Here is a 14,644-nt window from a genome sequence, read left to right on the forward strand (position 1 = left end):
GTATTGGTCTGATCTGTGCATTTTCTGCTATGTAACTACCTTTCTTTAATTTTTTCCTGATTTTCAAATAACGAGAGAAACAGATGATAGCATCTATCTAATCATAGAATAAAAGCAGACATGATACTTGGCAAATACCTTGAGAATATTTCGCATATCCTTTCACACCTTCAAACACCATTGATGTCCTCTCAATTGTTTCAGATATCACCTTTGATAATTCATTCTGCAAAGAAAGATACATGTTTTTTATAAGAAGACAAATTAGCATGGAGGATAGTTACATCTTAAAATACAAGAACACATTTTCAGTTTTGTTGTCATATTCAGGCCTTTTAAGTTAATTAACGATGGCATAAGCTACAAATACAAGCTTTCTTCAACTGATGAAGTGCATCTAACATTGCTATTGAGAGACAAGTTAGGCAGCAGATGAATCAGGAATTGGATGCTATGCTGTAGTTAGATTAAAATAACTTTCTGACTGTGATTTCAGTGAGTTTGGGGAGGGGGGGTAGGGTCTAGAGGTCAGTCAACCTTAAGTTGTGTCTCAAGTGCCACCATCCCCCCTCCCCTTGTGATAAAACTATTTAACTTCTACAACTGCATCCACCCTATGAAAACCACTATGAAGTGCATGGCAGAGGACACATCTAAATGTACCAGTTATAGGCCTCCTTCCCATTCCATTCACAGATGGAGCACGAAAAGATTGTTTAAACATTTCTGTGTGAGCTATAATTACTCTAATCTTGTCCTCACGAACACTACATAAGCGATATGTTGGGGTTGTACAATGTTCCTAAATTCATCACTTAAAGTTGATTCTCGAAACTTTGTAAGCAGGCTTTCTTGGGATATTCTGTGGCTATCTTCAAGTGTCTCTCAGTTCTGTTTATTCGGCACCTCTGTGATGCTCTCCTGTGGGTCGGACAAGCTTATGAACATCTGTGCTGAACTCCTCTGTATGCATCCAATATTCTCTGTTAGTCCTATCTGATAAGAGTCCACTACATTTGAGAAACTTTCCGGGATGGGTCAAAAGAGTGTTTTGTAGGCAATCCGCTTTGTAAATTGATCGCACTTTCCTATTACTTGACAATGGAACCAAAGTCTGCTGCCAGCTTTGTGTGTGACTGAGAATGTGTGATTGTTCCCTTTCACATACAATACTACCATTCTGTGAGTTTAAAAGTGAGCAGTTTTAAATTTCTGTACACTTACAGCATGTAGCCACAATCTGCACTAATTTGAAATCACTTCAAGATCAGTCTGAACAGCTGTGCAGTATTTCATTGTACACAACTGCACTGGATGCAAAAAGCCTGAGGTACACCACTGCCGAGACTGCTAAGCACAGTGACTGCAGAGGGGTCAGAGCTACCACCCACGTCTCACAGCAAATGTGGACTGGCAACGGACCGCTTCCTCCATACCTTTGACACACCGCAGCTTTTTGGACACAAGCTCCTCTCCTCAATTCATTCCTCAATACTCAATCTAAAATCCCTCAAAGCTTCTCAGTTTAGGTATGCCCTGAATAGTGGAAAATTGAAAGGTTGTGAATACTAATGTCAATTGGAATTTACATCTCCGAGTCCATATACTGTGGTAAATTATACACGATCCAGTCACATTAATGTGACCACCTGGCAATAGCCTGAATAACCACCTTTCACTGCGTGGACTGCTGCGAGACATGCAGGAAGAGGGTCAATTAGGTTGTGGGAGTTATTGATAGGGATGTGGAGCCATGCTGACTCCAGTGGCGTGGCAAACTGTGCTAGGTTTCTCGGCTGAGGATTCATGGTGTAAACAGCCAGACCGAGATGGTCCTATGGACTCTCAAATGGGGTGTAAATCTGAGTAGTTTGGTGGCTAGGGGAGTATGGTAAACTCATACTTGTGCTCTTCGAAACACTCACGTACCCTGATAGCTGTATGACACGTTCATTGTCCTGATGGTAGATACCACTGTACCAAGGGAAAACAAATTACATGTAGGGGTGGATATGGTCTTCAAGGATAGTAACATGCTTGTGTTGATCTACTGTGCCTTTCAGGACGACAAGATCATCCACGGAATGTCACAGAAACATTCCCCAGAACATAATACTCCATCCTTGTTTGCTTTCAGATGTTTCACCCCTTACAGTCCAGAGTAAGACAAAATGCAATTCACCTGAAAAGGCTGTCCACCGCCATTCAGTGGATGTCCAGTTCGGCACTGGCATGGAGATTCCAGGCTTTATTACTGACAAACAGCAGCCACCGCGGGTGCACGAACCAGGCACCTACTACTCAGACCCATACTCAGCCATGTTCACTGAACAGTCATTGAGGAGACACTGTTGGTAGCACCTCGGTTTATATGGGCAGTCAATGGCTCAAGTTGCGGATCTATTCACCCATACACATCTCCACAGCCGTCATTCACCACTGTCCTCTATGGCCTGTGATGCACCACAGTTGCCTTGCTGCCGATTTTGGATGGTGCCATTTTGCCACGCATAGTATAAAAAAAACCACGATGCCACTCAAACAGTTACAAACTTGATCACACACGTGTTTGTACAGCCTTCTTTAGAGATGAGCTACACTCCCCCAGAGATCTCTCTATACACACAAGTCAGTAGCCACCTTAGCTGCATCTGACTTCACACGTCCATTCCATTTCACATCACTTGCAATGTTATAACTAGACACTTAATCTACGTGACTGTGTCAAGCCACACATCATTAATACTGTTTTTTAACATCACAGTACAGTGTTGCTACTCATCTGCATTAATTTACATTTTGCCACATTCAGACTAGCTCCACACAGGGTCACCTTTGTAGTGCTGCTCAGTAGTTCGAGAGCAGTGCTTCCAATGACACTGGTGGTCCAACCAAGCGTGAGTGGCACTCCAAATGCACCTTAATGGTACATTTGCAGCACGTTAGTGGCGCTGCAAACTCTGATCCAATTGTATAAAATTCTGACCAATAAGTGAAGGATATTTCATTAAATGTTCTACAAGTTTTGCCACAAATTACAATAGAAACTTGCTACCTTCTTCATTATTTTGTTGGGAACAGAGATGGATATAAGTTTGAGGACACACTTTATGTTACTGGACTGAAGGATGAGATGCCAGCACACAGCTATCTATATGGAAATATTGCTATATGCATCCGAACAGCATTTGCTGATTACTTCACGAATAAAAGGACACGGAACTGACAAACATACTTCGAATTTGAAATCGAGATAATTATGCAGCTGAGCTTGTTTGCTTATATGCAGCTGAGCTTGTTTGCTTAAAATACAACTTTGCACATACTGAATTTGCATAGCATTGTAGCTACTACAATATTTGCTGTGTTATTGTTATTTGCTGGAAATAAACATTATTTTTCTTACAGATTATGTTTTCCTCTGTTGCGGGCAAGCTAGTGAAATTTGTTTCGAATTTCCCAATTATGGACTACCACACATTATTCTTTGCTATCTTATTGCTGTAATCGTCATGTTTCAGATCTCACATGGCAGGCCACTTTTCAGTCCCGATGGTAAAATTTCTGTACAGTCTGGTTGCGCGTTCCTGTATCTGACGCCATTGTCTATGACAGTACAAACCTACCATTTTCTCTTAGCTGCAGCTATTGCGCCCTTGCATTAGCAGTGCTGCATTCCTGTGCTTGAAACATTAGTGAGGCTATGGAGCAGCCTGAATACTTCCATTATGTTCATCACATAGTCACGAGCGGAGCCACTTTCTGCAGTCACCGTTTGTGGTGAAGCAGATCACTGAGATGGCCAGCAGCGACACCATTCAATTGCTGTCACTGCATCTGAAACTGCCCACATATCTGCAGCAGACACCACAGGCATTGCTGCTAAGTGGCTATGTATAAAGCGGTCCTTAGGCCGAGCTGACATTCTTGACACCAAGCAGAAATTCTGTCGAAGTAATCCTGAAGCCTCCTACAATCCCTTGAAGATGACACTTTCTCATAAACTTCACAGTTGTCAGCAACTGTTACAGATTGCTGCTCACACTACCAGTCACACTGTCCGTGTACACAGAAAACAAAAGCAATCCTACCACACTTTCCTGGAGCACTCCTAGTGATACCCTTGTCTCTGATGAACACTTGCTGTACAGGACAATGTGCTGTGTTCAACTACTTAAGAAGTCTTTTGGTCACTCACATTTCTGACATATGCTCAGACCTTCATTACCTATCTTTAGTGTGGCACTAAGTGGCACTAAGTAGAACACTTTCTCGAAATCTAGGAATATGGATTCTGCCTCTTGCCCTTCACCCACTGTTCGTAGGGTATCATGTGAATAAGTTGGTGTTCACCCCCCCCCCCCCCCCCCCCCCATGAATGTTTTTTTTATAAATTGGTGCTGATTTGTGGACAGAAGCTTCTCTCTCTTATGAAAGTTTATTATTTGAACTTAGCATATGCTCAAAGAATTTTGCTGCAAAACCAACATTAATTCTGCGCATCTATTTTTTATCCTTCTTATATAAAGGAGTCCCTCTCACTTTTTCCAGTTGCTTGGGACTTTGCACTGTGCAAGAGATTCATGATAAATGCAGGCTCAGAAATGAGCTAATGGTGAAGAGTGCACACCATAAAATCAAACTGAAATTCCATTGGACTTGGCAATTTATTTTTTTCAACTTTTTAGTTGCTTCTCAATGCCAAGGGATGCCTATTCTATGTCTACCATATGCAACAGTCAAATAACGGTAAACCTGTATGATCCTCCTATGTGAATGATTTTAAACATGAGACAAAAGTGCAGCTTTCCTTTTTCTGTCTTCTATTATCACACCACACTGGTTGATGAGCGACTGAGCAGAAGCCTTCGACCTGCTTAGTGATTTTACATAAGACTACAATTTTCTACGCTCCTCACAAGATCTTCCACTATGTTTACTGCAATCTCGTGACTGGTCACATAAACTTGAACAAAGCACTGCAATAGTGCTAGCTTTTAGGAGAGTTTCCTTTATCTGGAGATAATAGCAGAAAAAAGGAAGAAGATTGTTGTCGTTGATCATTGCATGAACCCACTGAAGCAGCCTTTCCCTACAAATTATGTTACTGCAGTAGGGTATCATGGAAACAGTTTTCTGAGAAAGTGTGATTATGTCAGTTTTAGGAGTACAAGATTGCCTGGAAAGAAGACACCCATCTTTGTCAAAAATATCTAACACAATACCGTCTCAAGTTAAAAAGGATACTGGATGAGAGAGGAAAAAAACATTAAATGTTACCTTTTAAGTAATTAAAATTATCTATAATTGAAAATAAATGTATAAAAACAAGGAATAAAAATATGAACAACCGTATGCATGACATAATGCACACTCAAGCACAAGTGAATAAGTAAGTAAGTAAGTAAGTAAGTTAGTTACTTCCTGTTCCATGAATCATTTTGCACGATAAATCATCATGATGTGGAACAAGTTGTGGTGTCACCGCCAGACACCACACTTGCTAGGTGGTAGCTTTTAAATCGGCCGCGGTCCGCTAGTATACGTCGGACCCGCGTGTCGCCACTGTCAGTAATTGCAGACCGAGCGCCGCCACACGGCAGGTCTAGAGAGACTTACTAGCACTTGCTCCAGTTGTACAGCCGACGTTGTTAGGAAAGGTTCACTGAGAATTACGCTCTCATTTGCCGAGACGATAGTTAACATAGCCTTCAGCTAAGTCAATTGCTACGACCTAGCAAGGCGCCATTTATCCTTTGCTATGTATCTAATGAAGCATGTACAGTAACAAGACCAATGTTCACCAATTGTGGATTAAAGTTAAGTATTCCAGCAGCTACGTACTTTTCTTTATAGCATTCATTACGTATCCTGTTTCAGACCTCACGCCAGCCTGCGTGAGTTAAACACGTGACTTTCGGTTACCCGTCACTGTGGATTGGCTGTCTTGCCAGTCCACAACACAAGTCATTTTACATTCAAATTGCAAATTAATTTGTGCATTTATTTGAAATGAAAAAAAGATATACAGATTGAATTAACAATTCCTACCTTTCACCTTTTATACACTACAAACACAGAAATTCTTCAATGGAATAGAAGGAGTTGTCAAGAAGAAACATTTTCAATTTATTTTAAAATTTTACCTTGCTGTCAGACATTTTATATCACTGGGAAAGTGGTCAAAAATGTTTGTTGCAGCGCTGTGCACCCCTTTCTGTGCTAAAGACAACCTTAATGTTGAGTAATGAATGTCATTTTTTTCTTTTAGTACTGAAATTATGTACCTCATTACCCTCTTGAATTGTAGTGGATTATTTACAACAAACTTCATGAGGGAATAAATATACTGAGAAGCAACAATCAGAATGCCCAACTCCTTAAACAGATGTCTACGAAATGATTGTGGGTGAACACCACTTATTATTCTTACAGTATGTTTTTGGGCAATGAAGACCTTCTTGCTTAAAGATGAATTACCCGAGAATATTATTCCATATCACATTACTGAATGAAAATAAGCAAAATATGTCAACTTACTGATTTCTCTCTCCCCAAAATTTGCTGTGATTCTAAGTGCAAATGTGGCTGAACTAAGTTGTTTTAGGAGTTCCATAATGTGTTTTTTCCAATTTAAATTCTCATCAATACGGACACCTAAGAATTTTGAAGTTTCCACGCTATGTATTAATTCATCACCATGTGTTACACTGGTGCAGTACCCCTAGAGGTGCAGAACTGAATGTGTGTCTTTGAGAAATTCAGGGGGAGACCATTCGCAGAAAATCAGTCAATGATACTTTGTTCACCATTTCTTCCATTTCTGTATGTATACTGGGAGTGATTACAATACTGGTGTCATCTGCAAAAAGAACTATTTCTGCTTGTTGTTCATTAGATGATAGATTATTTACATATATGAAAAACAGTAGAGGACCTAAGATTGATCCTTGGGGAACCCTATACGTGATTTCTCCCTAGTCAGAATTATGTCCCTGGATTCTGTTGGTTGAATTACTACTAAGTACAACTTTCTGAATTCTTTTGGTTAGATATGACATGATCTATTGGTTGGCTTTACCATCAATACCATAAAACCACCATTTATCTAGGAGTATTCTATGATACACACAATCAAATGCCTTGGATAGGTCACAGAAAATACCTATCGGTGCTATTTTGTTTTTAATGCTTGTAATATCTGGGTGTGAACATGTAAATGGCATTCTCAGTAGAGGAACCCTTCTGAAACCCAAACTGTGATTTGCTGAGGATATTACTGTTGCCAAGGTGAGATATTATTCTAGAATACATCACATTCTCAAAAATTTTGGAAAATTATGTCAGCAGCAAAATAGGTCAGTAGTTACTGACATCTTTCTTATCACCTTTATTAAAGAAGGGTTTAACAATGGCATACTTTAGTCTCTCTGGAAAAATGCCTCTAGTTAGTAATGCATTTCATATTTCAGACAATACTGGACTTTTCAAAAAATTTTAAAGTTGACAATACTGGACTTATTGCATGGGAACAAATATTTAGTACTCTATTGGAAACACCATCAAAACCAGAAGTGCTTTTATTCTTGAGAGAATGTATGATCCTGTAAATTTCAGAAGTAGGAGTTGGTGGCACATTCATATGCTGTAATTTTATGAGAATTACTTCTTCAACATATTGCTGTGATCTTTCTCTTTAACTGTTGGTCCCTATCCTTTCTACTATGTTTAAGAAATGATTATTAAACAGATCTGCTAGCTGTGACTTGTCATTTATAACCCTTACATTTAATTCAATAGCAATGTTATCCTCTTCTGTGGGGGTCGACCGAAGCGTCCGGTCCCACCCGTCGGCTTTGACCCGTGACGTAAGGCTGTTGTGGTGTGTAACGTCGCAACGGCAAGGAATTTAGTTTGTGAGAGTGGCGTGTTTGTAGGTGTTGTTTTGATGTGATCGGTGGTGCTCTCTGGTGGTGTGTTATGTGACGTTTTATGTTTAGTTTGTATGTGTGGAGTGTTTATAGGTGGCGTATTGTTGCGGTTGCTGGTTCTCTCTGGTGGTGTGTTTATGGATAGCGTGCTACGTGGCGTATGGGGTTCATTTGCGTGATAACATTGCATGTGTATGGTATCGGGACTGTGCTTTCAGCGGAATATTTTTCAGTGAGTTAACGATTTTAGTTTTGTTATTTCGACATTATTATAGTTTTTTCCGTTCATCGTGTGGGAATTTTGGTAAATTGCTTTTTTTCTGTCTTTGATAGGTAAGGATATAACTGACTAGGCCAACAGTTTTCGGTTGTCGTCGATGATGGGGGACAGTGTGTTGTCTGTAATAAAATTTCTTCAACTATTCCGATTTTTGGATGAAGTCGTGAAGTGTTCAGTATGTCGTGAAGATGTGAGGCTTACTAAAGTTCCGGTGTCTTGGACCAGGGACAGCTGTATGTCGAGATGTCTTAAGGATAACAGTCAAGGGAAGTGTTCGATTCCAATTTTGTTGGTTTGTTGTGTTTTTTGAGGTAGTGGTGATTGTGGATGTGGTTGTAGTTTTGGGTTTTATGATTTGGTATCGGTAGTTTCTGTTGACCTATATAGGTCAAGGGAAGTGTTCAATTCCAATTTGTGGGATCAGGAGCTGCTGTTGAGCTACATAGGTCAAGGGAAGTGTCCGATTCCAGAGGATATTGTTTAGTGGAATTTGCGGAGTTTGGTGTTGTCAGTTTTTCATCATTTTGTGTGGTTTGGTATGGTGGTGTGTCTAAATTTGTTTATATTTACTTTGTCCCCAGCCAAAAACCACCAATTTCCCACACTCATCCCATTAGTTTCACTAGGTTTTTTGTGGAACATGTGTGTGTTGGTTTTTCGATGTATTTTCGTGTTTATGGTCATGTTTACATGATGACGTCATAGGCGCCATATTGGAGTCATAGTGGATGGTCGTTTCCGCCATATTTGTGACTTCATGGGTCAAAGAAGACGGGTGGAATTGGACGCTGCTGTATTTCCCTTCTGTGGTTGGTTGTCCTGTCTCTTGATTCATTATATTCCATATTGCCTTAACTCTGTTGTCAGATGTACTGATTTCTGACGTTGCGTGCATGTTTCTTCATTTTTTAATAACCTTTCTTAGTAATTTTGAGTAATTTTGTAGTGCACAGCTACTGCAGGGTCTTTACTTGTTCTAGCCAAAAGATACATTTCCCTTTCCCTTTCAAACTTAGATAAAACAGTGGTAGTCCAAACATAAAATATTACTTTGTGGGGTGAAGATTAGTCTAATAAAAGGACTAAACCTTCCTTGCTGCACACTAACAGAGGCAAAAAAACTGTGAAAAGGAGCCAAAGGCTGTTAAAATCTGCTCTCTAATAGCTTCAAGACAAGTCCAGATTACTCAAAATTTTAAAACTCATGCTACACTCATCAAAGGTTTTAATGACGTTAATCACATACGGGCATTGAAATGAATCAGTGGTAACATGTGAAAATTTATGCTGGACTGGGACTCAAAGTCGGATTTTCCACTTAACACGAGCAGACACCTAAACTACTTCAGACATCCGAGTGCACTCCCCATCTGAGCCAAATACCCAGCCTGTTACACCATACACACAAGGCGTCACCTACTCATGAGAGAGAGAGAGAGAGAGAGAGAGAGAGAGAGAGAGAGAGAGAGAGAGAGAGAGAGAGAGAGAGAGGGGGGGGGGGAGGGGTGGCGGGGGGAGGTGGGGGGGGGTTTGTGTGTGTTTTTTTTTTCTTTCAGACATGTCCGAAAGAACAGACACCTTATTTGATCTAGCGGTTGATCAAATTCATTGTCAAAGTTTTTAATGACATTACCTGCATTTGCGCATTGATATGAATCGATGGTAACAGGCGAAAATTTGTGCTGGACTAGGACTCGAGCTCTGATATCCTGCGTAACACATGTTAAGTGAAAATTCAGATTAAAGTGCTGCACAAATTTTCACCCCTTACCAATCATTCATTTCAAGCCCAAATGTGGCGAACCTCAGTAAAACTTTTGGCAATGTATTTGTACGGTTGCAGGGTCAAATATGGTGCCCATTCTTATAAAATCATTGTTTGAAGTAGATGGCATATTTCCAGCAAAACCATTTAATGTCCTCCAATCAGCACTCAAATAACATTCACGACACAGTTCTGTAATCATCAAAAAGCTGCTAAAATCTTAGACTAAGGAGAGTGGTTGTGTCACGTAGTGAGCGAGAGGATCGGGGAAGAGGGGCTGGCGACGTGGAGGCAGCAGTAGGAGTGAGAGATAGGGATGTAACACACAGGTACCACAACTGGTGATGATAAAGTGGGATCAGGTTGTGAGGGGGTGGCAGAATAAGGAAGGAGTTACTACCTGGAAGGGGTGCGGATGCAGTGGGTTAGCGGAGACTCAGGCCAGGAGGACTGCAGGAATGAAGGATGTGTTGCAAGGATAACTTCAATCTAGGTAGCTCAGGAAAGGATTGTAAAGCAGCCACTGAAATCGATCATGTTGTGAATAGCAGCTTGTTTTGACAATGGGTGGTCAACTCTGCTCTTAGCCATGGTTTGGCAGCATGATTTATATGTTATATTGAGACCACAACAAAAATGAGGGTCATGTGGTGTTGTACACCACATTAAAATTCTACAATCTGCCAGATAATGATATATAATTGAAAGTAGTTCCAGAAGAATAAAGATTTTAGCAGCTCTGTGGAACTTGCACACAAAAATGTCTTATGAGAGCTGTGGATCACGATTTAAATGAAAAACAATATTCAGTTGAAAAATGGCATTCTGTTCTATTGACACCATATGTGTTTGTTCTGAGGCTCTTCACGATGTAAAAGGAAGTCGTCAGTGAAAGGACAATGTCCTCCCAAAGCCAAGCCAAAATGACCATGCCTTGTCTGAGTGACTGGGCAGAGCCACAGATGGCCAGAAAAAACAGAACTATTCAGGTATTGTTTTTTCATCATTATATATCAGCATGAAACCATGCAATACAGGAAATTTCAAATTACAGCAGTTGCATTTTCAGAATACAGAAGGGTATTTTAAGAATTATATCTCGTATGAATCCACAATATCCTCCACAGGCCTTCACAGTATGTGTATAATCATTAATGTGGGGAAGGCGAGCCAAAGGTTACGTTTCATTGGCAGGACACTTAGAAGATGCAATTAATCCACTAAAGAGACAACTTACACTACACTCGTTCGACCTCTGTTACAATATTGCTGCGCGGTGTGGGAGCCTTACCAGGTGGGATTGACGGAGGACATTGAAAGGGTGCAAAAAAGGGCAGCTCGTATTGTATTATCACGTAATAGGGGAGAGAGTGTGGCAGATATGATACGCAAGTTGGGATGGAAGTAATTAAAGCAAAGACGTTTTTCGTCGCGGCGAGGTCTATTTACGAAATTTCAGTCACCAACTTTCTCTTCTGAATGCGAAAATATTTTGTTGAGCCCAACCTACATAAGTAGGAATGATCATCAAATAAAATAAGAGAAATCAGAGCTCGAACAGAAAGGTTTAGGTGTTCGTTTTTCCCGCACGCTGTTCGGGAGTGGAATGGTAGAGAGATAGTACGATTGTGGTTCGATGAACCCTCTGCCAAGCATTTAAATGTGAACTGCAGAGTATTCATGTAGATGTAGAATGCCTTGTCATTACCAATATTTCTCTCCTCACAAAAAAATAGTGAAAAGCATGAATATAACATTAAAATCAAAAACAATCTCTACAAAGACCTCAAGTCATCTAACGTTAGTACAAAAAGGAATCAGATACATGGATACAAGTGTATTCAACAACCTAGCAGTAAATTAAACTGAGTGGAGTTTAGCACCAAATTAAAGAACTTCCTACTAGACAACTCATTCTACTTCACTGGCAAGTATCTTAACAGACATGATTAAATTTAATGTTTTAGGTTTATGCACTTTGGTAAAGTAATTTATTTTTTTTCTTTTTTCACTGCACTACACTCAAATTAAATTAAACATACAGTCCCTTTCTCACATCTCTGAGACCACTTTGTGTGGGATCCATGGAATACAATTGACATAATGGGGCCACGAGGTATAGTCGATACTAATTGTCGGCTTTGAACAGTGACACACTGTTAGTCGCTGCTGTGACATCACCTTCTGGTGTGTATTTTCACAGACTGGTTGTTAGGTAGCAAAGCCAGTGAATTGTGAAAGCAAAAAAGGTGGTGGCGAGACACTGATCGGTGGCTTAGCCCCAGGTCTAGGTTAGGTGACAGAGCCAACAAATAGCAAAGCAAAAACCTTAGTTATGCTGACTGACTTATCTGTAGCTTAACCAGTTTGAAGAAACTGGTCACCTATATCACATTATTGTTCCCATGTTGTTTACGACATTTGTCAGTTGTTTCCTCCATCATTAATCAAAGCCTATAACTATTATCAAGTATTCCTGTTTATCCATGTAATGTAATATGGTGAGTAGCTCCCTTTACTCATTACATTGCTTGAATTAGTTCATTAGTTCCGTGTTCCATTGATCACTTTGCACAATAAATTCTAGTGTTATCAAATGAGTATTAGGCCTCCCAGAAAATCAACTAAGACTCTGAAAAAATCCACTGCCCTTCCTTTTACATAATGCTTCACATTGAAGTTTTACGTAACTTAAGATGAAACACTATCACCTACCTTTTTACTGATAAAGTTAAAACCTTTATCATACGAACATTAAATTGACTGGTATTTTCACTCCCAATCCAAATATACTGACAAAGTTTGAGAAAGAATTGCTAATAGGGCATTGTTTACTTTTGGTTTCGAATATTATGGCTTTTTAGGTTCTTGATGAATGTCTACCAGTAAACTGTTCTCAAGTTCTGCATCAGAGTGTAAAATTCCATTCTGAAGTGTAGCCTGGGGCATGTAGTCTACACATAAATTTTTACTTTTAGTATTATGGCTGTGAATTTCACAAAAATCTCACAGTGAGAAGGGATATGAAGGGCATTCTCTTAACCTTTTTCTAAAATACCAACAGAAGCAGTCTACATGATTTGTCCTACACATGGACCAATGTTAGCATTCATCGTTGCTATTCTACATCGATGCCACCTCAAGGGGTCAAGTAAGGAGGCAAGCCTTAAAAAGTTTGGCATAACAATCTGATAAATTTTTGCATTTGTATAGCTGAAGATAAAGATGTGTAACAATAAATATAAACAAGCAATATAAAAATGCACTGAATTAGATGGTGGGATATACATCATCATCTTAGCCAGTGACACTATCACCATATGAGTGTACCCTTTAAATGGATGCAGTATGCTGTCCGTCACCTGAATTTTTTAAAAATTACATCCATGTGTAAATTAGAAAGAAGAAAGCAGGATAGAGGATTAACAGTTATTGGAAAGACATGGGGTTCAAATTGGTCTCTTATCATAAGTATACCATTTCCCTATACTCTAAAAGCAGGGTTGAAATGGATGAAAACATTTTTCAGCTGACACCTAAAGTAAATAAAGTAGCCTATGTATTTTTAATAAGTTTGAACAGCAATACCTGCAGCAGCAAGTACTACACCGTTCTGGGCATACTTTCAAATATATAGCAAGCGTGTTGATGACTAATGGAATACTAGGTACGTCTTTTACTGAAATATCAATTTAAAATACACATGCTCCATAAAACAAAGCATTTGACCGCCTTGGCTATCTGAGCGGTCGCGACCTACTTATGAAAATATCAATTAAAAATCGTACAGAAAACAAATGTGTACCCGAGCATCAGCTTTTGATAAAGCATCCAGGTTTCTTCCTAAGGTGTTGACTGCTTCTTCTGTTAGAACTTTTACGCTGGAGTTTTCCCAAATTAGTTTACATTCAGCTTCTTGGAGTCTGCTGGTCGCAACGATAACGCTCTGCAAGCCGCGCAGGACGCCCAATAAATCCTGACTCCACACCCGAGACATGTTTGTTATATTTACGACAAATCAATTATTCTACACTAAGAACATTCATGACGCAGTGTATCGGATCATAAAATGAGAGCAGCCCACGAGTTTAGGGGTTATGTCCGATTGTATAACAACACTAAATTTAAAAAAAGGGATGTTACGTAATGCACGCAGTGATGTTTGACAGCCAAACTGTTTCACTGATACAACTTCCCCTTAATCTCTTAACAATCACAAGCATCACTTCCACAGCTATCTTCACTTCTAAATAATTATTCTTTACTATACTTTCTCTACTATTGCGACAACTCCCGAACCGGCATAACACGACACCCTGCTACCATACCCCGCTTCGGCATCACAGATGACAACGGTACAAGTCAACCCCCTATAATGAGTACAGCATGTTCAGTAGTAGCAGCTTTAGGAACCCACACGTAAAAAAAAAAAAAAAAAAATCTGAAAGATTTTGCCTATTAACAGCCTTATAATTTCAGTCCCATTTTACGGATTTCTTGCTTGGACTAAGTGTTCGCAAGGGACATGGTCTCGCTGCTTTCCTTAGTCTACGAAGTTTTTTCCCCTGCTGTTTTACTGTTGCAAAAGTTTATAGTATTAAAATAAAGACATAAAAATCCCGAGCTAGCGCATTAATTTCTCCTGACAACAAAAAACTGCTTTTCATG

General features: G+C 39.7%; 1 protein-coding gene across 2 annotated transcripts in view; it reads right to left on the minus strand.

Moving 5' to 3' along the window:
- LOC126425013 (atypical kinase COQ8B, mitochondrial) overlaps positions 1–14,340 on the minus strand; it is a 122,071-nt gene extending 107,731 nt beyond the window's left edge. For both annotated transcript variants that reach the window (XM_050087919.1, XM_050087920.1), the window contains exons 1-2: positions 13,782–14,340; positions 139–226 (exon numbers count right to left, since the gene is read on the minus strand). In XM_050087919.1, coding sequence (XP_049943876.1) covers positions 139–226; positions 13,782–13,973 — 280 coding nt within the window. In that variant the 5' untranslated portion in view covers positions 13,974–14,340. The remainder of the gene's footprint in view (positions 1–138; positions 227–13,781) is intronic.
- Positions 14,341–14,644: the final 304 nt, after the last annotated feature.

The sequence above is a fragment of the Schistocerca serialis genome, chromosome 10 (genome assembly GCF_023864345.2).
Source record: "Schistocerca serialis cubense isolate TAMUIC-IGC-003099 chromosome 10, iqSchSeri2.2, whole genome shotgun sequence".
NCBI lineage: Eukaryota > Metazoa > Arthropoda > Insecta > Orthoptera > Acrididae > Schistocerca > Schistocerca serialis.